General features: G+C 39.6%; 1 protein-coding gene across 2 annotated transcripts in view; it reads right to left on the bottom strand.

Annotated features, from left to right (window-relative positions):
• The window catches only part of LOC122555796 (cohesin subunit SA-1), a 113,996-nt gene that overhangs the window by 64,377 nt on the left and 24,819 nt on the right, over positions 1 to 24,800 (bottom strand). For both annotated transcript variants that reach the window (XM_043701940.1, XM_043701941.1), the window contains exon 2: positions 4,247 to 4,431. In XM_043701940.1, the coding sequence (XP_043557875.1) occupies positions 4,247 to 4,275 (29 nt within the window). In that variant the 5' untranslated portion in view covers positions 4,276 to 4,431. The remainder of the gene's footprint in view (positions 1 to 4,246; positions 4,432 to 24,800) is intronic.

Below are 24,800 nucleotides of genomic sequence, written 5' to 3'. Positions count from 1 at the left end.
GCGCCGATACAGTCATTGATGTAGCGGAGGAAAAGGTGGGGGGTGGGGCCAGTGTAGTTGCGGAAGATGGACTGTTCCACATATCCTACGAAGCGGTAGGCATAGCTGGGGCCATGCGGGTGCCCATGGCTACTCCTTTGGTTTGGAGGAAGTGGGAGGATTGGAAAGAGAAGTTGTTCAGGGTGAGGACCAGTTCAGTCAGTCGAAGGAGGATGTCAGTGGAAGGGTACTGGTTGGTACAGTGGGAAAGGAAGAAGCGGAGGGTTTTGAGTCCTTCGTGATGGGGGATGGAGGTGTACAGGGACTGGATGTCCATGGTGAAGATAAGGTGTTGGGGACCGGGGAAGCGAAAATCACAAGGGGCTAGATAACAATTGTTTCTGTTTACAAAGGTTTACAAGATCATGAGGGCACTGGATATAAACTGTTCCTGTCTGCAAAAGATAAGGTTTGAAAGGATATGCAAAACACACTTTTCTCATTCCTGAAGAAGGGCTCATGCCCGAAACGTCGATTCTCCTGCTCCTTGGTTGCTGCCTGACCTGCTGCACTTTTCCAGCAACACGTCTTCAGCTCTGATCTCCAGCATCTGCAGTCCTCACTTTCTCCTCGAAGACTTCTACATCATATATAGTTATTGGCAGGGCCTTGGAGAATTTTGCCAAAAGAAAGAAACCTAGGGGTGCAGGCAGACAAGATGAAGGTGGCATTCAGCATCCATGTCTTTGTTGGTCACAGCATTGTGTATAGGAGTTGGAATGTCATGTTGCGGCTATTCAGGACATTGATGAGGCCACTTTTAGAATACTGCATACAATTCTGGTCCCCTTGTATATAAAGGACGTTGTTAAACTTGAAATGGTACAGAAAAGACTCAAGGATGTGGCCAAGACTGAAGGGTTTGACTTGTAGGGAGAGGCCGAACATGCTGGGGCTTTTTTCCCTGCAGCGTTGGAGGTTTACAGAGGTTTATAAAATCATAAGTGGCATGGATAGGTTGAACAGCCAAAGTCTTTTTCCTAGGGCACAAGAGTCCAAAACTAGAGGGCATGGGTTTACGGTGAGAGGGGAAGGATTTTAAAAGAACCTGAGGGGTAACTTTGTGATGTAGAGGGTGGTGCATTTATGGAACAAGCTGCCACAAAGAGTGGTGGGGACAAGTACAATTACACCATTTAACAGGTATCTGCATGGGTATAGGAATAGGAAAGGTTAGAGGGACACGAGCCAAATGCTGGCAAATGGGACTAGGTCAGATTGGGATGTCTGGTCGGCACAGATGAGTTGAACCAAATGGTCTGTTTCTGTGCTCTATGAATTGCTATGCCAAAGCAGCAAGCAAAAAAGATCCCAGGTTTTCTGGCTTGCTAAGGGGTCCTTTCCTTAAAGTGTTATTGCCAGAAAGATTAATTTGGCCCATCGTACCTGCACTAGTTCTCCAAATGAGCATCATGACTTTGTGCAATTCATCTGCCTTTTCCTGACACCTTTGCACATTTCTTCAATTTAAATAATGCTATGTACCCTTGAGTGCCTCAATGACTGTGTCGCCGCCACACTTCCAGGCAGTGCACTCCAGACCCAACCATTTGTTGTGTAAATGAGTTATTTTTCCTCACATCATGTTTTGCATATCCTTTCAAACCTTATCTTTTGCAGGCAGGAACAGTTTATATCCAGTGCCCTCATGATCTTGTAAACCTTTGTAAACAGAAACAATTGTTATCTAGCCCCCTTGTGATTTTCTAAACTTCTGTATGATCTCCTCCTCTTAGTCGTCTTATTTCCAAGAACAGTGTTGGCATCTCCAAAATATCATATCTTTATCTTTGTAATCAATTTTGCAAATCTCTTCTGCACTCTCTTTTCCTGTCTCAATTTCTCTGGCTACAGGAGAGGTGCCAGAGGACTGGAGGACAACCAATGTGACATCACTTTCAAAAGGGGAGAGAGGAATAGAAATATAGAATAAAGCATTTCATCATGGTAACCCTGTGGAATGCTGCCTTCTTCCCAGTCGGCTATGAAAAAACATATAGGGCTTGATGTATAGAGCCGGACAACCATGATGGAACTCATCAAGTAAAATTCTACCAGCTGTAGTGGCTGTGTGCTCTTCATTTGGTTAATGGGGGCGGTCAGTTTGTTCCTGAGTTAGGGTCTCACCAAGTTCTTCAATGACAAGCAGTTAATGTGTGGGGTAAATCACAAAAACAAAGGAGCAAATCAGGCTAATTCAACTTCTGTGGGATCATCCTCTCTTCTATGGCTGGAAAGATCTTTACTAGAAATACCTCTGAACGTATTCACTTACTATTGGAGAAGAGCATCTCCTCGAGAGCCAGTATAGTTTCAGAGCAAACAGAGGCCCCCAACGTCTGGCATTTGTACTCAAGACAAATACAAAAGTGCTGTCAACAAAGTAAAGCCTTGTATGTCATGTTTGGAGAATTCGCCAAGGTATCTTATGCAGCGAGAGAGACAAACCTTTGCAAATTATTGAAATATCAATAATGCCTACCTAGGTTCATGGCCATGGTGAACCAGTTTCATGAAAATTAGTATGGACAAGTAAAAGTACAATAGCAAACTCTGGAGACCCTTCTAAATTTCCAAAATGGTGAAGTGAGGAAGAAGAGGAACTCATCAATGAACTTCCTTGTATTGATGACTGCACTCTCCTAGCCCACAGTCACTAAATAAAGGACAAGCCACTTATAACAACATATTTTCTGAGGCAGCATAATTCTTTGAATTAAAATTCCATCTCAAGAAATGTGAAGCTCTGCATTTGCCTGCAATCGAAGAGAAATACAAGACTATTAAGCACTGCAATTGAAGTGAACAAACTGGAAGCTCTCAAGCAAATTAATTATTTGGGGAGTGACATCTTGCCTGTTGATAGCCTTTCTAAAACAAACAAAGCATTTTTGGAATTCTAAAAATTAATCTGGAAGGAACACATCAAAGCATAGACTAAATTCAACTGTACATACTAGAATTGAGTGAATGGTCCTATACTGCCATCATGTATGGCTCTGGAGCACTTCCATCAACACTACATCCACATCATCAGGACTGCATCACAAAGATTAAATTTCTGAAAAAAGCCATCAAAAGCATCAATGCCATCTTCCTGAAAAGCCAACTGCAACGGATGAGTTACATTGCCCAGGTATGCACAATCATCTGCCCAAGATCACATCATACAAATGAGTCAAACACTGGTGAAGGGAACAAAGAAGCCCCAGTTTCAAAGCAAACGTTACAAAGCCTCCCTGAAGACACCCTTCTCTAACCCTTGCAATGACTATCACCAGTGCAAAGTGCCAGCTGCAGATTGAGATGTCTGGAGATACTACAGACACCTTGGAGGATGAGCTAAGAACCAACATGAGAACACATAAGGTTAGACCCCATGGTACGCAGACACAACCACAGCTTCGTCTGACCCACTGTAGAAGAATCTACCTGATAGAGATGGGGCTGACTATAGGGCCCATGAGCAATTATGCCAAACTCCCGAAAATCTTCAGCTGAGAATAAATGCCAAAGATGACAAGCAGATTGAAGGCTCAGATATTATATTTGCTTCTTGATACCCTGAGGATTTCAGTGTTTTCTGCCATGACCAATTCCCTTGTATTTTTACATGCACGGAAATAAATCTTCCCAAAGAGTTTGGTTCTGATCAATCTTAATCCAGACTTCCTCTTCCATTGAAAAACTGCCATTCCAGCAAGCCTGTTTAGCTCGAGTATATAGTTTTTCCTTCTTGTAGAGCAACTTTCTTAAGTGTGAATAGCATTCAATATTTGATAAAAAACTATCAAAACACAAAAACAAATTTCATAAAGTGGGAAACTGATTGTCTCATCAGATTTTTAAAAATAGCATATTTGCAAAGTTATACAAGTACACAATTATACCTTTGCAACTGAAAATAAATTAGTGTTTATAACTTGGCTTTAATACACAGCTTGAATTTTTTATATAGCTTTTACTGGTCATAACAATTATTTTCAAAGCATTTTGGATGCAAAGTGCAAACAGAAGAAAAGGTTCGACAAAACATTTTTAATTGTTATTCTAATTTAGAGGAACAAAAAGCTGTTTTCTATTCAGAGAAATCCCATTCAGTCTCCACTCACATATATGGGGCGCAAGGTGAAGGATATTTTAGAAATAGCCATTTCAATATTACATCTAAAGATGTATTTTTTTTTAAATCAAAAAACATACTTACTGTAACACTGGTAACTCTGGAGTGATCATCTCTTCAGCACCTTTGCTGTCCACAAGTCTGGACTGGAATTATGCAATTTCTTCCTTTTGCTTTTTGGCGATCTTTCAAATAACTTGATTGCGTGAAAATTGTTTGCTGCTTCTTTTTCTTGATTAGTCTTTATGAAAAACATGTTTGGGCAATTTCTAAAATTAAAAGTAATATTAGAAAGGTATAATTGAACTTTAAATAAAACAGAGAATTCTTTACAATTCATCCAATTCTCATAACAAATAAGTTACTGAAAGGTTTACATCAAACTACATTGTATTGCTGTTCACGCAAGTTTGTTCACATTCTACGTTGACGATAAAAGCTTTAAATTCAATTGGAGACTTCAGATTTGTCTGCCACCCAGATTATGACTGAAATATTTGGAATAATTCTTATTTTACTGTTGTGACTCAATTGAAATACTGGAAACATAACATCTCTCCAGTGAGTTCTTTGAAAGTTTAACAAAACTTCACAGTTTTAACTATTTGTAATTTATTTGAAATTAATACATAGCCACATTTTATTAATTAAAATATAAACGCTATGTAATTTGTGCAAAAGCCTACATCCATTAGCACAATTATAGATGGTAGTTTTAAAAGTTGAATCTGATCAAAATAAAATTCAGTTTTCCAAAATAAGTTACCACGAACTTCGCTTAAGTCTAATTTCAGATTTTTTTTTTCTAAATTGGATTTTTAAAAAAGTTGAGCACTTTTTAAAATTCCAAATGGAAAACATTAGGAATTGCAACAACTGAAAAAAGCCACTTTAATGCTCAGTTTTCTCTATGCTTGGAACCCACTGGTGCTCAGTTTTGTGAAATCACTAGGGAAAAGAGACACCCACAGGAATACTTCTGTATTGCATACTGTAAAAATGTGTTTCAATTCTACACGTTTACACCCACATTAATGCATTTTATTTTGACACAGCATCATGTTTTACTACAGTATAATTACAAAGGGGAATAAGTCAAAATCTCTTGTACGATATGTACATAAAGCAGCTAATCTTAAACCTCAAAATAAATTACATTATCAGTTAAATACATTAATTCAAGAATGTTTTCATAAAATTCTGAGGTCTGTGTTACATGCGTCATCCACATATATGACACTTCAGACATATTTTAAAATAAGGATAAGGAGTTCAGTTTTGTTAATTAGAGCGAAGTTCCAAACTGATCTTGTGGTATGGTTTCTCCCTCCCTACACTTTTATCTCACCACCAGGGGCAGTATTATCCACAAGCTTAAAATGATAAAAGCATTAACCCCTTGGTTAGCTTTTTCTAAAACTAAATTGAAATATTTCAACTTACATTCTAACAAAAAAAGAAAAACAAAACAGAAAAAAAAGGCTGATTTGTTTTTACAATTGTACTTAAGACACTACCAGGATCTAAAATTATTGACATTAAAATTTTAACTAGCTAGGAAACAGTAACAGGGAAGAAAAAAATAAACCTGCTGCTCCATTAGTGTTATTTTTGCACAATTTGTGAACAATTGTCAACAAACCTAGAGTTATGATCATCTCAATATTCTTGAAGAAACATTGGCTTAAGAACCTTGAACATATACCTGATTCAAAGATATTCTATTTTATAAAAACACAAATTAAATAACTTATTAGCCTGCCACTAGATGGCTGCATTGCAGATAAGCTGGTATAAGGTTAGCTTGGATCTAACAGCTGTGGTGAACTCTTAAATGTTATGTAGCTACAGCCTACAGCTTCTAATTTCTGTAACTTAGAATGGTACACGTATTGTTTCTCAGGCACAGTGTGCAGCATGTTACCAGCAGAGGGTTCTCCTAGATAATATGAACAATCTCTCACAGATAATCTACATTCAACTCAGAATTACAATAGCCATTACAACTCAACAAAAGAAAAAAAAATCTTAATTCAGAACTTTACAAGTCAGCATCTAACAGCTTTAAATGTGCTTTCCTGCTGGAATCAATTTAATCTGTCGTGGAAAATTGACATAAGCCATTATGTACTGCTGTGCTTGGTTGAATTTTGTTTTGGTTTTCAAATTGTTTTGGCATTCTTGCATGCTCCCTGGCAACACAAATCCTCAGCTGACTGTTTCCTGTCTGACAAGCCTGACAACACAGCTGTAAACTGCAGCTACTCTTGCTACAATAGCTGGTGAATGAATAGCAATGCCCATCCCCCACCCTGTTAGCAGTATGCTCAGACGACAGAAGAAGTCAACTCAGCATTGAATTCTTATCATAAGATAAACAAAATAGACACATTTCTGTGTACTTTCAACAGAAACAAGTGACTTCGAATTCCTGAGGTTCCATGAAAAAAGCACAAAAAAGTATGATTATCCACTTTGCTTTTAGTCACCCTTCCTAATATCTTTCCTTTGCCTCAGTGACCTTGGAAACTGAAAGACATTTTACAACATTAACAGCAATGTAGATTTTATATGTGCAACTAGTACTGATACTTTGTTACTTTTTTGAAGGAATGTGGTATTGCTAGAATGGCAAGCAACTGACAACCATCCTTTATTGCACGGTGGCTCAGGAGGGCAGCACAGTGGCTCAGTGGTTAGCACTGCTGCCTCACAGCACCAGGGCCCAGGTTCGATTCCAGCCTCAGTTGACTGTCTGTGTAAGGTTTGCATGTTCTCCCAGTGTCTGCGTGGGTTTCGTCCGGGTGCTCCGGTTTCCTCTCACAATCCAAAGATGTGTGGGTTAGGTGAATTGACCATGCTAAATTGCCCATAGCGTAGGGTGCATTAGTTAGCGGGAAAAGATGTTTGGGTGGGTTACTCTTCGGAGGGTCGGTGTGGACTCGTTGGGCTAAAGGGCATGTTTCCACATTGTAGGGAATCTAAAAAAAATCTTAAAAAAGTGATTAGCTTGTTTGGCTGTGCAGAGGACTGTTAACAACAGTCTGTTGAGTTTCACAACAATCATTGAGTGTTGACATGGTCATCACCACTAGCATAATACTTCACATTTATTGTGATTCAAATTTCACCAGCTACTGTGCTCCCACAGCACTAGCATGGGGATCTGGATTACAATTACCACAATGTGCCATCTCCTTTATGAACCACAATATTATCTGAAAGCCAGCATTATTTAATACAAAAACACTTGGAATATTGCAGTGCAGATGTCAATCATTTCTATTGCATAATGTTGACCTGCAGTAATAACATTTCAGTGTTAGCTCAATGCATAATACTTTGATTATCTGGTATCAGAAATTTTACAAACAATACATTGTTACAATGGAAGTATCCCTGATACAGTTATTCATAGTTTATTGGGTTCAGCACAGTTTAGGATTATCATGGTTATCAATTTAATTCTTAAAATAAGTTGCGTTGGTTGCACAATTTCTTGAAGAATGCTGGAGTACAACACGTACCTGGAAAAAGTTCAGTAATTTGGACCGGTTGGAGAGGAGCCAGGGGGGAGGGGATAATGCATGCCAGCTGGAGAGTAGCCCAGAGGGTTGGGCCAGCTGAAGACAGCTTCCCACAATTTGCATTCCTAATCCTCATTTGCGGGCTGCTTTTTTTGGTGGTAGTCGCTCATGCTGAGAGAGGTGGTTACACCACAAGTTAGGGGCAAACAGACAGATGGGGAATGGGTGACCACCAGCTAATTCATGAGATCCCACTCGCTAATTGGTTTTCTGTCTGGATACTGGGTGAGTTATAGCTCATCAGAAGAGTGAAGCAAAAACGAAGCCTGTAGTTCCGCTGGTGACCCAGCTGTACAGGTGGAAAGGAAGACGAGTGAAATGGCTGTACTCATGCAGGATTCATTTAGAGAAACAGATAGATATTTTGGGTGACCAGCAATATGATTCCAGAATGGTATGTACCTCTCTGGTGCTAGGGTCAAGGATGTCACAAAGGAGTTGCAGGACATTCCTTGGGGGACCGCAAACCACAAGAAGTTGTGATCCACCTTATTACTAATGACATAGACAGAAATGAGGATGGTCCTGCAATCAGAATTTAGGCAGCTAGATAGAACATATTCAAAAATGCAGTAGTAATGCCTGGTATTTCACCAGTATCATGTGATTGAGTATAGAAACTGGAAGACAAGACAGATGACTGTGTGGTTGGAAGGAGGTTTTAGATTCTGGGACTGGCTCTGGGGAGACAGTACCTGGGCAGGTCAGTCAGATTAGACCTAAACAGAATCAAGACCAAATTCATTGTCAGCATGTTACTAGTGGTGGGAGAATGTTTCAGCTAACTCAGCAAGGTGTGGGAATCAGGAAAGAATACTAGAGAACACCAGGATTCAAAATGCCTGGGAGAGGCAGGTAGCACTTGAACAGAGAATGACATGTTTGAAGTCAGATTAAAGGAGAAAATACTAAAGTTACAGGGTGACAGAGCATGTATGTACAGTTAATTAGATTTGAGTTACGAACAAGACTATCATCTGGGATTATGTTGTTGTTGTAACAATAGAGCTTGACTCAAGGAAGGGCAGGACAGCGTGTTAAATATTCCTAGTTACAAGGTGTTCAGAAAAGATAGGGCAAGAAAAAATGCGGGAGTGTGGCATTTTTGGTTAACAAGAACAGTGCTGAGGAAAGAGGATGTTCCAGGGTTCAAGGACAGAATCAACTTGGCTGGAACACAGGAGCAGACAAAAGTCTATCAGCCTTTGAAAAGTAGGAAGATGTAAAGGAACAAATCTGCAAGGAAATCACTGAGACACAAATCATTGACTTCTTATCATGGGGAGAATAATTACCCTAAAATAGTGCAGTGTTCAGGTCAGACAGGAGCAAGCATTCTTAGATTGTTTTCAGGAGTATTTCTTTTCACAGCATGTGTTCAGTCCAACAAACAAGGAGGCATTTCTAGACCTGTTTCTTGATAATTAGATGGGCCAAGTAGATCACAGTACTGGAGATATCATTTAGGAGATAGCAATCATTCTAACAGTAGAAGGTTTACAATTATAATGGAAAAGGAAAAGGAAAGATTGATTAACTGTGGGACAGAAAACTTCACGGGGCAAGAGGAGAGCTGGACTGTCCAAGGACATTGCAGCAGTGCAGCTGAAGATAGCCCAAAGGGACGGGCTGGCTGGCTGGATACAGCTTTCCCCCAATTTGCATTCCCAATCCTCATTTGCTGGCTGCACTTTCCTCAGTTGCTCATGTTGAGAGAGGTGGTCACACTGTAAGTTAAGGCCAAGCAGACAGATGGGGAATGGGTGACCACCAGCTGGTTCATTAGATCCTACTCACCAATTGGTTTTCTATTCTTGATACTGGTGAGCATTGGCTCCTCACCTTGACAAGCCAGTTTAAACCCTCCCCAACAGCACTAGAAAAACTCCCCACAATGATGCTAGTCCCATTCTGGTTCAGGTGCAACCTGCTGGCCTTGCACAGATCCCATTGCCCCCTAAAAACAGTCCCAGCTCCTGAAATCTAAGGATCCCCTCTCCTGCACTTCCCTCCAGCCATATACAGACCTGGACTAACCACTTACTTCTGGACACTAGCAAGTGGCATTTATGTGAAACTGGTTGGACCGTAGTTGGAATACTGCATACAGTATGGGCACTGTGCTTTAAGGAGGATATGAATACACTGTCAATGCAAATAGTTCCTGCAGACCTCTGGAGACCTTTCCTGATTTCATATAGCTTGGGGTTCTTTTCTCAGGACTTCCGTCAAGTTCACAGCTGAAGAATAATTAGACAGAGCAAAACCAAACAACCCAATCTGCAGTTTCCTGCCCCAAAAGCCAAACCTTTGGTTTCTCTTTCTTTTTTGAAGTTTATCTGTGGTTGGCTGGCCCAAACAGGTACTCGAGATTGCCCAATTCAACATCCACCAGCTGCCTGTTCATGGGCATAATGATATCTTGGTTCTGGTTTGTCTATAGTGTTCTTAGAGCAATACTCAACTTGCATGATCTTTTCAGGCCAGTTCTCAACAGCAAACATCAGATTTTAGTTCTCTCCTTTACTTAGAAACAAGCTGCTGTTCAAAGTTCAATTCTCAAATGCAACTCGGTTCCAAATCAAAAACGAGCAAAGTAAAAAAGTGATAGTCTTAACAATGTCTCGCCCCTGCTATGAGCAGATCGTCAGCACTCAGTCAAGCTGAAAGCTGACTGACCTTTGACAGTGGTACTCAGCAAGAGGCGGTTAGTTTGAATCCAAGCCTGCAAGAAGTCACTTGCAATGCAGCTGCTCCTGGAGACAAGAGACAGCAACTTCAGGCTGCAATCAGCAACCTATAAAGTTACACAGTCATTTAGTTTTGCGCAAGTGAAGGCATTGTTTTTTATTTTCTTGGAGTTTTTTTGCAGAAATTTGTGAATAAATATATACTGAGGGGCTACAGCTAATGTAGGGTACAGCTTTATGCTTTTGCTTTATTAATTTACTGATGTTCAACTAAGATTATTGTGCAACTGGGCCTTCTTGTTTGCTTTTCTAAACAAAATCAATTGAATCTTGCTTAATTCTTTTCTTCTCTCTAACCACCATCAGTGCTTTATTCATCACCTCTACACACAGAACCTACGAGTGATGAATATGACAACAGTTGTAAAGGAAAAAACATCTCCAATAAAACATAACATCTCAATTAGTCACAACATTCTCCTTGGAGATTAATTGAGTTGTCCATAAATTTTGGAAGAAAGTGTTTATTTGTATGACTTGTTTAATATTGTGGCTCCTTAATAAAAGTTTTACATTTCGAAGTATTGATTGTAACTTTCAGTTTCTTAACCATATTTTCATGATTAAAAATCTTAATTCATTAATGAAACTTAAACAGAACACAGATGAACTACAGAAGCGCCTCGACTTACTAACTTGATTCGTTCCGGGACCCAATTCGCGAACTGAATCAATTTTTACCCATTGTTCAGATAGCGTAAGAATGCTTGGACGGATGTTCACAGCGCACGCGCCAAAGACGAACTGAATGAGATCACGCGGGGCCCCGAGAGCTTTTGCGTTCAACAAGCGTGTAGCAAAGCAGAACAATGAAACCACGTGGTCGCACACGGGCATTTTGCGTTCGTACCTTTGTTCGTACCTTGAATTTTGTACGTACATTGAAGCAAAATTTTATGTACAATCCTGTTCGTAAACTGATTTATTCATGAACGGGGTCGTTTGTATGTTGAGGCGCTACTGTACTGTGCAATCTAATTAATGGGCTGAGCTTGCTGATTCATTTTTACATAAATTGCATTCACCCAGGCTGACAATTTTAAAACGTAACTTTATTGGCCAGGAAAAGCCAGCCAGTCAACTATAACCTGTCAACTATGACCTACTAGTCATAGTTGACAGGTCATGCACGTGTCAACCATTTCCAACTGATAGTAGCTGACTGATCACAATGAGAGTTGACCACTCCAAACCAGTCAAAAGCATTGTTGACAGTAACCAATTGGATAAGCATATCTGCTTGGCAATCAGGGTCAACTGTTTCAAATGGTCTTGCATACTGATTGTCAAATGCTTTAGCCATTCGAATTAAACTTCTTTTCCATCTGCAATTATACCTCACTTGAATTCCACAGTGTACTAAATCATTTCTTTCTAGTTTGTTTGAAATTCAATTCGGCTGTCAATTACTTGGGCTATCTTCCCTCAGTTTGCAGCTAACCATAGAAGGTCCGATAAGCAACTAATTCTTTCAGTAAGCACATGAATAAATTGAAACCAGAAAGTGTTCTGAGTCTACCATCGCCATGATGACATAACACATGTTGAGCTATTCTCATGATGAGCTTGGAGGTCGATTATTCCTCGTTTACAATTTCTTCCTTGATCTGATGAATTGAATGGATTTTACAACTTTTAGAATTCAATGAATACTTTTAAATCAATTAAAGCTTAGTTCTCGAAACTGAACATCTCTGAAATGTCCTTCTTGCAACGACTATGGCCATTACATCGACAGTTCTTTAGCTAAGTAAACCTGTTTTATGATCTTGTGAACATTGATCCTAACCTTTTGAGTGCAATAGGCTGCAAGTGTGCTTTAATTGCATTTTTCCCCTTTTCTACAATAAAATTTTAATTGTTAAAACTAGAAATTATATACTAAAACACATGAACCATGAACTAAACCCTATTTACAGTACAGAATGCAGTGCTTTTCCACATAAAGTCAATAAACGAAGTTGACAGATCACCTCAATTTAAGATAATAAGGCATTGAAAATTCCCAGAAGTATTACAGAAACCAGAAAATACCTTGTACACAGAAAAGTCATACACTAAATGCAAAATGTTAGAAATAATCTACTTCTTTCTGAAAGGACTCCAAACTTAAACTATAAACGAGATGGTACATTTTTACAGTCTGGAAAGTTAAAGTGGAGGCAAACTTTAAGGGAAAATTATCAGTGGTTAAAACATTGAACTAAGTAATCTAAATCCTGGACTAATTATCTGGAGACATGTGCTCAATTCCCATTTCAGCAGCTGGGAAATTTAAATTAAGTAGATACATCTGGAACATAAAAAGTTATGGTAATCATGCAACTACTAGCTTGTCATTTAAAACCTATTTGGTTCCCTGATGGCTTTTAGATGCCAACATCTGATGATCTTAAAAGTCTAGCCCTACATGACCACATGTAAAACATTCAGCAAGCCAGTCAGTTATCATGGGAGCATAATATGACTTTAAGACGAGTTTTAAAGTTCTGACCATTCCAGTGCCACCCAAATTCTGTGAATGAGTAAATAACAAGAAGAAAACCCATCACAAACTGATCTATTACACTTGAACTGTAGTGATGTGTGTAGGTAAACAAATACATCACTTGGAAAATCCTTTTATCTCAATTTCAGTTTCACATAAACAATTGTTTTGATTTTTAAACAGGAAACCTCGAAAACAAAATTCCAAGCCAGCTACAGAATCAAAACAGATGTATTTTTGATGATTCGACTGATAACCTGGAATTGTATCCCAAGTCCTGAACGTGTCTAGAATTACACTACCAAACTCAGGATTATCAGTCAGGTTTGCAACATGGCTCATTTACACCAGCCCAGTCCTCTGTAAAGCAAAACAACAATCCAGGGCATTGTGCCATTTTCAACAAAACAAAAACCTTGTATGAGAATGCTTTGCTGGGGCACACCCCATGTCAACATCTTGATCAAACAGTCAACTGTGATTCAACTGTATTTAAATGTGTGTTTGTTAGGAATGTACCAATTCTTTACTCGAGTTCCGTTTCTGACCAGATTTCAAATATGTGAGAACTGCTAATGGAGAAAGCTTTGTGGTTCATCATAACTATCCTTTTTGATAGATCTCAGTATGACATTTATTTTCTCAACCCATTCTCTTTTTTGAAATAAATGTGTTTGTCTCAACGTACTGCAATGTTCCACTCTTCAATTGTAAATTTTCACTTTTAAGTTCTCCCAATCCTCTCTCATAATTTGCTACATAAATTTGGAAATTTTCAGTCATCTCAGACTCCATTACGCCTACCTCATGTAGACTAATAATTACACTTAGATTGAACTTAGATGCCTTTTTAAAAATAAGCATCCTTACACATTTATCCTAAAAAAAATTTTGTTCCATTGATGGTGATTGGATGTTGGCTAGGGTTTTAGCCAAAATACCAATCTGCTCTGGACAAACTTTATTATTTCTATTTTACTAGAATAAATTAAGTTAATTTTTGTAATTCCTTGTTCTTTCACACAATTATGGAAATACTTTAGACTAAACAAAGAGCAAAAGCTACGAATATGTGAAAATCTGTGAAAACCATAAACCTGAAATTTGGCATTATCTGTGGAGAGGAAATATAGTTAACATTTCAGGAGAAACCATTTTCCTGAACAGCAATAAATTCAACCACAGTACACGATATAACATTAGATGTCAACTTCTTTCATTTAAGGTTAATGTGCAAAACTTCCAATGATTAAAATAGAGTTTTAAATTAGCTTTGAATGCATACAAATATAAATTTGATTGAAATTAAGAATGATTTACGATATCCCCACAAAAATAAAAGCACCATTTAACTGAATTCCCTAGCAATAAGCAGGTTGTTCTAATGATAACCCAACTAACACTCCCCACCAACCCACAGGAAAACAGACAGTTGGCTACAGGAAACCTTCAAGTTACTTTTAATGTATCAATGCTGTTCTCCTTTACTCAGAACAAACTGGATCAGATATTTCCCCTTCCAACTGAAGGATTGTATTGGCTTCCAATTGTAATGAAGGGTTTAGGTTCTGCAGCTATCTGCAACTGAACCAAAACAAGAGATCAGCAGTACATGCTCAATTATCTACCTCACTGTGACAAAAACTGAATGTCTTGATATTTTACGCTGCTGTGATGAACATTTCAGGGTGCCTCCATAAAATTTTACCTCTCCTCTAACAAATAGACTGCAACCTTGATTCTTATTGGAGTGTCGGAGGCTGAGGGGGTGACCTTGTAGACGTTTGTAGAATCATGAGGGGCAAGGATAGGATAAATGGACGGGGTCTTTTCAATGGGGTGGGGAGGTTCAGATCTTGAGGGTGTGGGTTTGTGATGAGAGGGGAAAGATATGGAAGAGACCTCGTGGACAAATTTTTCACGTGGAGGGTGGTGCGTGTGTGGGGTGGGCTACCGGAGGTGATGGTGGAGGCTAGTACAATTGCAACATGGGTGTACGAATGGGAAGGGTTTGGAGGGTTGTGGGCTGGGTGCTGGTGGGTGGGAGTGGATTGGGTTGGGATGTCTGGTCGGCATGGATGATTTGAACCGAAGGGTCTGTTTTCATGCTGTGCATCTCTATGACTCTATATATATCAATGAAATGTAGCATATGTGTTTTTTACTTAAATTTATTTTGAAAATTTAGTTGTAACAGTACAGAAACAGATGACAATAGCTACACACAATTGTAAAATTAATTATGTTTCACATATTCACACATGCTGTTATCTTTGTGTGCTCAAGGGTGAGAGGCTAACTTCATTATTAAGTATTCCCAGATGACATACAGAATTGGAACAATACAAAATTAAGCGTTTTCTAATATTTCTGAAAATGTGTTCAGCCTAAACTCAGAAAATTGCATGCTTAATTGTGTCTGTATGTGATTAGAAAGAAAACATCATGGGCTACATTTTACCATGGTCACATTCAACAATGACATATGTAAGTTTTATAATAGAAGCCTCTAAAATGTACTCAAACACAGGAATCCTTGTTGGTTTAGAAACGCTTCTTGGCCTTCAGATCAGCTTACTCATTTTATTAGGGAGTATAAAGCATTTTTCATCTGCATGTATCAGCAGACCCACTCAATGCTTTTCAGCATAACGTCACAGTGCTGCAGAAAACAAAATCTCATCATAATCATCAAGCATAGCTTTACACAAATAGCTCATAAATTAAATTACAATACACTAATTCATACACTGTCCAACATCCCTTTTCTCCCCTCCCTGCCGGAAATTGAGTATAAGTAGAAGCGTATCAGACAATAAACCCAACATTGTAAAACTTACATTAACGCAGTTTCAAAATAAGCCAGGGAACATGAGAGAACTAAAAGATTTGAGTTTCTAACAACAGCTGAACTGAAGGGCATTGCTCTTGAAGCATGTGCCTGGCCACATTGCTGCAGAAGGCTCGAATTAGTTGGACTATATTGGGTAACCCATTCCTTCTGGAAAAGTTTGTACAAAAAACAACTCTATCCACAAGTCCATCAGGCAGTGATCAGCACATAACATTCTAAGACCTTACAGGAAAAGGAGAGGGCTTCCTGAAGAAGGGCTTATGCCTGAAACGTCGATTCTCCTGCTCCTTGGATGCTGCCTGACCTGCTGCGCTTTTCCAGCAACACATTTTTCGGCTCTGATCTCCAGCATCTGCAGTCCTCACTTTCTCCCAGGAAAAGGAGGGAGTCTGTTATGGGTGGCACGGTGGCACAGTGGTTAGCACTGCTGCCTCACAACACTAGAGACCCGGGTTCAATTCCCGCCTCAGGCAACCCAATCCTCTGCCCTATTGTAACTCCCATTTGTCATGGCTAATCCATCTAACCTGCACATCCCTGGACACTATGAGACAATTTAAAATGGCAAATCCACTAAACTTGCACATCTTTGGACCTGACGAAACCAGAGCACCTGACAGAACCCCAAGAAGCATGTGCAAACTCCATGCAGTCACTCAAGGTGGAATTGAACCTGGGTCCCTGGCAATGTGTGGAGTTTGCACATTCTCCCAGTGTCTGCGTGAGTTTCCTCCGGGTGCTCTGGTTTCCTCCCACAATCCAAGAATGTGCAGGTTACGTGAATTGGCCTTGCTAAATTGCTCGTAGTGTTAGGTGAAGGGGTAAATGTAGGGGAATGGGTCTGGGTGGGTTACGCTTTGGCGGTTCGGTGTGGACTTGTTATGCCGAAGGGCCTATTTCCACACTAAGTAATCTAATCTAATGGATCCCCGAGTAGACCGTCAAAGTCATTTAGCAGAATTTTCAAACAAGCACCAAAATACAGCTTGACTGGTGGCAAGGACAGTACTTCCCATGGGTGTGTGCGTGAATTCTCCTTGTCACCATACACAGTCCTCAAGACTGAAGACGCCATCGCAGATCTCATTCTCAAGGTGAGTGAGCGTGACAGTGGTTTTTGTCAAGATTCATCCCAAATAGTTCTGTAACACAGGACTCTGCTCGACTGGGCTATTCCCAATGACACACACCAATACAAACATCAAGTGCACCTGGAGGATCATCGACATTATGAGAAACAGTCTTTCATCTGTTGCTAATCAGCTTGGTCTTCCAACGTAAAGAGTTATGCTCAACAGTGTGTTACAGGCTTGCACATTCCAACGTCTCGGACAATGTGCTAAAACTTGAACTAGCCATTACAAAGGTACAGCAGGAAAAGGCCACTCCCTCTCAGAGTTACAAATCTCACAACACCAGGTTATAGTCCAACAGGTTTAATTGGAAGCACTAATTAAACTTAGTATCAGCATGTATCAGCAAACCTACTGAATGCTTTTCAGCATCATGTCACAGAGCTGCAGAGAACAAAATATCATCATAATCATCAAGCATAGCTTTGCACAGTCCAAGACCAACATCTCCACACCAAGATTCCCTTTCAGTTATAATTTACTGAGGACCTGGCAACTTATAAAACTGTGTGCGTATAGAATCATGTAATTCCTACAGCATAGAAAGAGGCTATTCAATCTATTGAGCCCACACGGGCCTGCCAAAGAGCATCCCAGTCCAACCCAATCCTCTGCCCTATTGTAACTCCCATTTGTCATGGCTAATCCATCTAACCTGCACATCCCTGGACACTATGAGACAATTTAAAATGGCAAATCCACTAAACTTGCACATCTTTGGACCTGACGAAACCAGAGCACCTGACAGAACCCCAAGAAGCATGTGCAAACTCCATGCAGTCACTCAAGGTGGAATTGAACCTGGGTCCCTGGCAATGCAAAAGCCGTAGTGCTAACCACTGAGCCACCATGCCTGAAGTATGTAACAAAATCGATATGGCTTGTCATAATTTTGTAATTGGATTGAGGCATCTATAGCACAAAGTGTCCAAGTAAGTCACATAATACTTTTGTTATACTTTTAAATTTGCTGATTTGAAATGTTCTGCAACATACTAATAGATATTTTATGGATAAAGTTTACTTTTGCTAAGAAGGAAAAAAAGCTCATCCATCCTCATATCAAGACATCTATTTTTAGACCAGAAAACGTTATGTAGCTCATTATGATCAAGTTGGGGACCGTTGCTATACATGTGAAAAATAAACTCACTGTTGGAGATAACAGTGGAATAGATCATCAGTAAGAAGAGGCAAGTGACAACGATGTATGGAGGTGGCCTTGTGGGCACAGGACAATCCACTCCAACAAAATATATAACTGAAGGTAAAGAAAGGGGATCTGAACAAGAAACTAAGCTTCTGAAAAAAATAAAACAGAAAAGTATGTAAACAGCAGAATCTTAAAAAGATAAAAGATACTTCACGTAAAACATACAACCTTCTCCAGATAACTTCTTGTCAGCAGATAGTGAATCCTACCACAGAGCACAAATAATCTTCCGACGTAATCTGAGAGACATTTATGTAACATGCACTATGTGCATCTAATATATATGTGTACACACAACAATATTTTGCATACACACTAAAGTTACAGCAGGTTGCAAATCTGTGTTTATGCTAAAGACACACCAAGTCAAGCAAACTGATGGCACGAATCAAGCTTTTTACATTTATATATCATATACCTTAACCTGTAGCTTGTATATGGTGAAACTTGAAATACTGTGCAGTCGTGAAAGAAGTCAGCCACAATTTGAGATTTGCAAAGTTACAAGTCATTTAAGTTTTGTTGTCATGAGAAAGATTTCTCATGTTAAACTGCTGGCGCAGCATTTTGCAGAAAGTAGTAGTTCTCATTCTCCAAATGAAATTTGAAAGAGCTAATGTACCCTGTCCTGCCATTGTAAACAGAAAACTTATTTGGAAATGTCCATGGGTAATCTGCCTCAACTATATAACAGCAACAACTCCAACATTCTACAGTTAGCCAACATTAAATCGACTTGTAGAAATCCACTTTCTAAAAAAAACACACTGAGGGAGAAAATAAACATTTATTTGAAAACAAATTAAAGTTTGTGGCTTTCATCTAGCAAAAATGCTTTAATTTTCAACTGCATTTTACCTGGAGTTCCAAGTTCTTTACAAATAGCAAGTCTTGCTAAATATAAAAATTGAAAGATTATATAGTTAAAACTCAATTGCATTTAAATCATAACACATTTGATTGCAATAGAAAATTTGTGAAGTGACTGTTTTTATATTTTACAACTTTAATCTGCTTTGTACACTGGAAACATAGAAACACAGAAGGAGGGGGAGGCCATTTGGCCCTTCAAACATGCTCCGCCACTCATCATGATCTTGGCCGATCGTTCAACTCCGTAGCTTAACCCTGCTTTCTCCCCATAATCTTTGATTCCATTTACCCCAAGTACTATACCTAGCCACCTCTTGAACACAATCAGTGATTCAGCATCAACAACTTCCTTTGGTAATGAATTCCTCAGGCTCACAACTCTTTGGGTGAAGAAATGTCTCCTCATCTCTGTCCTAAATGGTCCACCCCAAATCCTCAGACTGTGACCCGGTCTAATCCTGTTAGAACTTTCTAAGTCTCTATGAGATTCCCCCCCACTCACTTGCCTGAACTCCAGTAAAAACAATCCTAACTTAGTCAATCTCTTCTCATACATCAGTTCCGCCATCCCCGGAATCAGCCTGCTCAACCTTTGCTGCAATGCTCAAGAGCACGGGCATCCTTCCCGAGAAAAGGAGACCAAAACTGCACACAATATTCTAATTGTGCCTCAACAAGGTCCTGTATAACTAACACCACATCTCTACTCCTGTACTTGAAACCGCTTGCAATGAAGGCCAACATACCATTTGCCTTCTTTGCTGCCCGCTTCATGGGCATGCCTACCCTTTATGAGTGGTGCACAAGGACACCCAGATCTAGCTGCACACGTTCCTCTCCCAATTTATAGCCACAGGATGTAATCTGCTTTCTTGTTTTTGCTTCCTAAGTGAATAACCTCACATTTACCCAAATTATATTGCAGCTGCCATCAAGTTGCCCACTCGCCCAACCTGTCAAGATCATGCTGAAGGATCTCCGCATCCTCATCACAGTGCGGGGAAGCTATGAAATTCTTTGGAAGATGTAAAGGCAAATGGCAAAAAGGTGAGAGATGAACAGGGTTATCATCGTAAGGGATTTCAACTTTGCTAACATTAACCGGGATTGTCTAACTGTGAAAGGATTGAATGGGGTAGAATTTTTTTTAAAAATGAGGGCAGCACGATAGCTCAGTGGTTAGCACTGCTGCCTCACAGTGCTAGGGACGCAGGCTCAGGCTACTATTCTGTGTGGAGTTTGCACATTGTCCCCATATCTGCTTGTGTTTCTCCCAGGTGCTCTGGTTTCCTCCCACAATCCAAAGATGTGCAGGTCAGGTGAATTGGCCATGCTAAGTTGCCCATAGTGTTCAGGGATATGTAGATTAGGTGCATTAGTCAGGGTAGGGGAATGGATCTGGGTGGGTTACTCTTTGGAGGGTTGGTGTGGACTTACTGGGTCAAATGGTCTGTTTCCACACTTTGGGGATTCTATGAAATTCACCCTTCCACCAAACTGAGAGATGTTACATTGTGTTCCCTCATCCAAATCATTAATATATATTGTGATAGCTGGGGTCCTACCACTGATCCTTGTGGCACCCCATTAGTTACTGCCTGCCAATTTGAAAATGAGCCATTAATTCCTACTTTTTGTTTCCTCTCTGCCAACCAGTTTCCTATCCATCTCAATACACTTCTCCCAATCATGTGTGTTTAATCTTGCGCAATCACTTCTAATGTTGAACTTCGTCAAACGCTTTCTGAAAGTCCAAATACACTACATTGACTCAAACCTCCTGCCCCAACCAAAGCATTTTAAATTTAGTGACAGGCTCTAAAATAATTAGATGCCTTTTATTAGAATCCAAACTGCAAAAAAGTGGCTGAACTGTATAGCACGCAGGGTAAAAACAGATACGTAATCACACTCAATGGAAATTGTACAGCATTCAATTGAATATACTCTTTTCAGGCTTCTATTCAGTTTTAATATTCACATGAACATTAGTTTCCAGACAATGAAAGTCAGTAAGGTCTGGATAAACATTCATGTGGAATTTGTACTTTCTCCCAGAGTCTGAGTGGGTTTCCTCTTGATTCTCCAGTTTACTTTCACAGTCCCAAGATATGCAGGTTAAATGGATTAGCCATGCTAAATTGCCTATAGTAACCAGGGATGTCCAGGCAACTGGGATTTGCCATAGCAAATGAATGGTACCCAGTGGGGAGTTGGGGTGGTGGAGGAGTCTGGAGTGCTCTTTGGACAGTCAGTGTGGACTGGATGGGCTCAATGGCCTCCAAACACACTGTAAGGATTCGAAGATTCTAAATATTTCCTGCCACAACAATGGAATGGTTTTAATTCATTCTGATGCAGCAGGAAGCTTGAATAAATGAGACACATATGTATTGCAGTTTTGTGTTTTCCATTCTCTGGAGGATGTGTGTTTTACCAAGGCATACTTAAAGGCTACAGAATGGCAGGGAGAACTTCTGCTGCTTACAACTTGGAAGAACTTCCAGCTAGCTTAGCTTATAACAGAATTGCATTGAATTGTGTAGCCTGAATGACAGGAGTAGAATCAGATGACAGCAGCTCCTTAGCCATGATCTGTGGAGAATACACTGAAGACAACTTGCCAGTGATACATGCAACACATTTTGATTAAAATATTTCAAACTGGAACTGGAAGGTGAATCAAGAAACTTACTGCAATGCAAACATGCATTCCAAGACTTCAAACAAAAAGGGAAGGCTGAGGACTTGGCAGCAGTTGGAGAATATGGAAGGACAAATAGTTGGTTTATTTGTAAGAAGATATTGATGTGCTTTTAAAAACTGTAAGGTATGGTACAAAGAATAAAAACAGGTTGACAATTTGATCGCTCATGAAACCGAAAGCAAAGTTGGGTCATTAGGCTGGGATGAGGCAAAGGTAAAAGGAATTGATTGTGCTCTTCAATTAATTAAAATTAGTACAGGAATAAATGTGATGGAAACTAAAGATTCAAAAGTTGCTAGAAGATGAAGTGTAAGGCAAAATTGACATGTTTGTGAGGCAGAATCAATATTCATAAGATGTATCTTTAAATTTTATCAATTACTTCAAACCACATAATGTCTATTGCTGCTCTACTGGTCCTTGCTATTTCTTCTTTGTTTTTTCAAATCCTAGAATTAACCATCCTACAAGATGGTAAACTATAAATTCCCAGGTAATAATCTAAACAAAATAAGCTAGAGTAATTACCACAGCCAAAACAAAGTTGTACAATTCTTTACACTCTAGAATTTTCTTTTGCCATGTTTCAACATACTGGATGGTGAAGGGCAAGACATTTTGTGTAATACAACAGTACACACTTATTATCCAAGCAGACCTTTTTTATATAGGCTAGAATTGCAGATGCACAAGAACGAAAGCACAAAAGGCAAGTGAATGGTGTGAACGTGACAATTTCAGAGCCGAATGTTAAATTGTGAGCATCATAAACTTAGCAGCACCAACATAATAAAAGATTTATGAGCTAATATCTGTTTCACTCTGAATAATAATATATAAGCCATTGGAAGGCATTTTCAGTCAATCCTCAGACCATCAACTTATTAGTTTCCCACCACTTTAGAAATCCTGAAGTTGATGTATAGGGCAAACCTGCCAGAATAAATGTGTTGCAGATGATGAGAAAGGCAAAAAAAAGGTTGAAATTCCTACCTGATCTCACCCGATCCAATTAATCTGATCTGTCTGTAAACAACAGTATTGGTAGGAGCTTACCTATAGTCGCACTGAGGATAGAAACAATGAGTAGGGTTTTGTGGACAAGCAGCGGCTTGACACGAAATCAAAACGCTCAGACCTAATGAACTGAATGGCTTTCTTCTGCACCATATCAATTCTTTGATTTGGTGACAGAAAGGAAAGAAATACACACAAAAAGAAGATATAGGCTAAGAAACAGCTGCAGAAAGCTTAAAATGTTAGAACCCTTTAACAAGAAAGCTCCCAATACATTTAAGATGGGGAATGTTCAAATAAATTGAAATCTGCACCACCTTTCTCATAGTCTTCCCAAGTAGAATTAATTATGATTACATTTATATCAACCAGGACCCTTTAGTCAATGATAAAGCAAGGGCACTTGGCACTGCATTTCAACAATATCGCGCTGAGAGCTCAGTCTCACTGGTGAGGACTCTACTGTTAAATAACAGTTAAATCGTGATTCCCAATATTAAGCTGTCCAAGCAGCCAATCGCATTAAAGAATTCTTATAGGCAATCAGAAAAGGATTAGCTTTAGTAACTAATGTTAAAATACCTTAGTGAACGAAATAAAGATTGCAAGAGGAAGTATTAATGTTTCAGACTTCTTGTTATTAACCTGTTGCATTAATTCTATTTTTCTCTGCAGAGGCAACCTGCCGTGCTGAGCTATTTCAGCATTTATTTGTACAAGTTTCCAACAAACGCAGTAGTTACCTTATTATCAGAATGGGAAAAGCATAATCTTCACAACACGGTTTATTTAGAAAGTCCTTGAGCAACTCTGCTTACATCATCCATTGATTTCAAGATATTAAAGTGTAACTGGCATACAAAAAATTCATAATATTTTACAACTCAAATTTCTAGATAGCAATATAACCAGCATCCTTTCCGGTGCATTGCTCAATCTGATTCTTCAACATTTCACATTTCTTCTGTTGGCAATTAGTTTCAGCATTAACAATACTATATTAGAAAATGTCAGTTAGCTGAATGTGATGCAGAATGCTGCCTACTATGTGGGTTCAACTCCTATATCCCAACTCAATCTCGTCCCACCTGCCAGCACCCGGCTCATTTCCCTCCAAATCCTCCTATTCATATACCCATCCAAATGCCTCTTAAATGCTGCAATTGTACTAGCTGCCACCACTTCCTCTGGCAGCTCATTCCATACACTCACCACCCTCTCTGTGTGAAAAAGGTGCCCCTTAGGTCTCTTTTATATCTTGCCCCTCTCACCCTAAACCTGTGCCCTCTAGTTCTGGAATCCCCAACCCAGGGAAAAGACTTTGCCTATTTACCCTATCCATGCCCCTCATAATTTTGGAAACCTCTATAAGGTCACCCCTCAGCCTCCAACACTCCAGGGAAAACAGTCCCAGGCTGTTCAGCCTCTCCCTGTAGCTCAAATCCTCCAACCCTGGCAACATCCTTGTAAATCTTTTCTGAACCCTTTCAAGTTTTACAACATCTTTCCGGTAAGACGACAACCAGAATTGCACACAATATTCCAACAATGTCCTGTACAGCCGCAACATGACCTCCCAACTCCTATACTCAATACTCTGACCAATAAAGGAAAGCATACCAAATGCCTCCTTCACTATCCTATCTACCTGCAACTCCACTTTCAAGGAGCTATGCACCTGCGCTCCAAGGTCTCTTTGTTCAGCAACACTCCCTAGGATCTTACCATGAAGTGTATAAGTCCTGCTAAGATTTGCTTTCCCAAAATGCAGCATCTTGCATTTGTCTGAATTAAACTCCATCTGCCACTTCTCAGCACATTGGCCCATCTGGTCCAGATCCTCTTGTAATCTGAGGTAACCCTCTTCGCTGTCCACTACACCTCCAATTTTGGTGTCATCTGTAAACTTACTAACTGTACCTCTTATGCTCGCATCCAAATCATTTATGTAAATGACAAAAAGTAGAGGACCCAGCACCGATCCTTGTGGCACTCCACTGGTCACAGGCCTCCAGT

Source organism: Chiloscyllium plagiosum, chromosome 13 (genome assembly GCF_004010195.1).
Source record: "Chiloscyllium plagiosum isolate BGI_BamShark_2017 chromosome 13, ASM401019v2, whole genome shotgun sequence".
Taxonomy (NCBI): Eukaryota; Metazoa; Chordata; class Chondrichthyes; order Orectolobiformes; family Hemiscylliidae; genus Chiloscyllium; species Chiloscyllium plagiosum.
The sequence above is the reverse complement of the archived record's forward strand: the minus strand, read 5'-3'. Positions and strand labels throughout refer to the sequence as shown.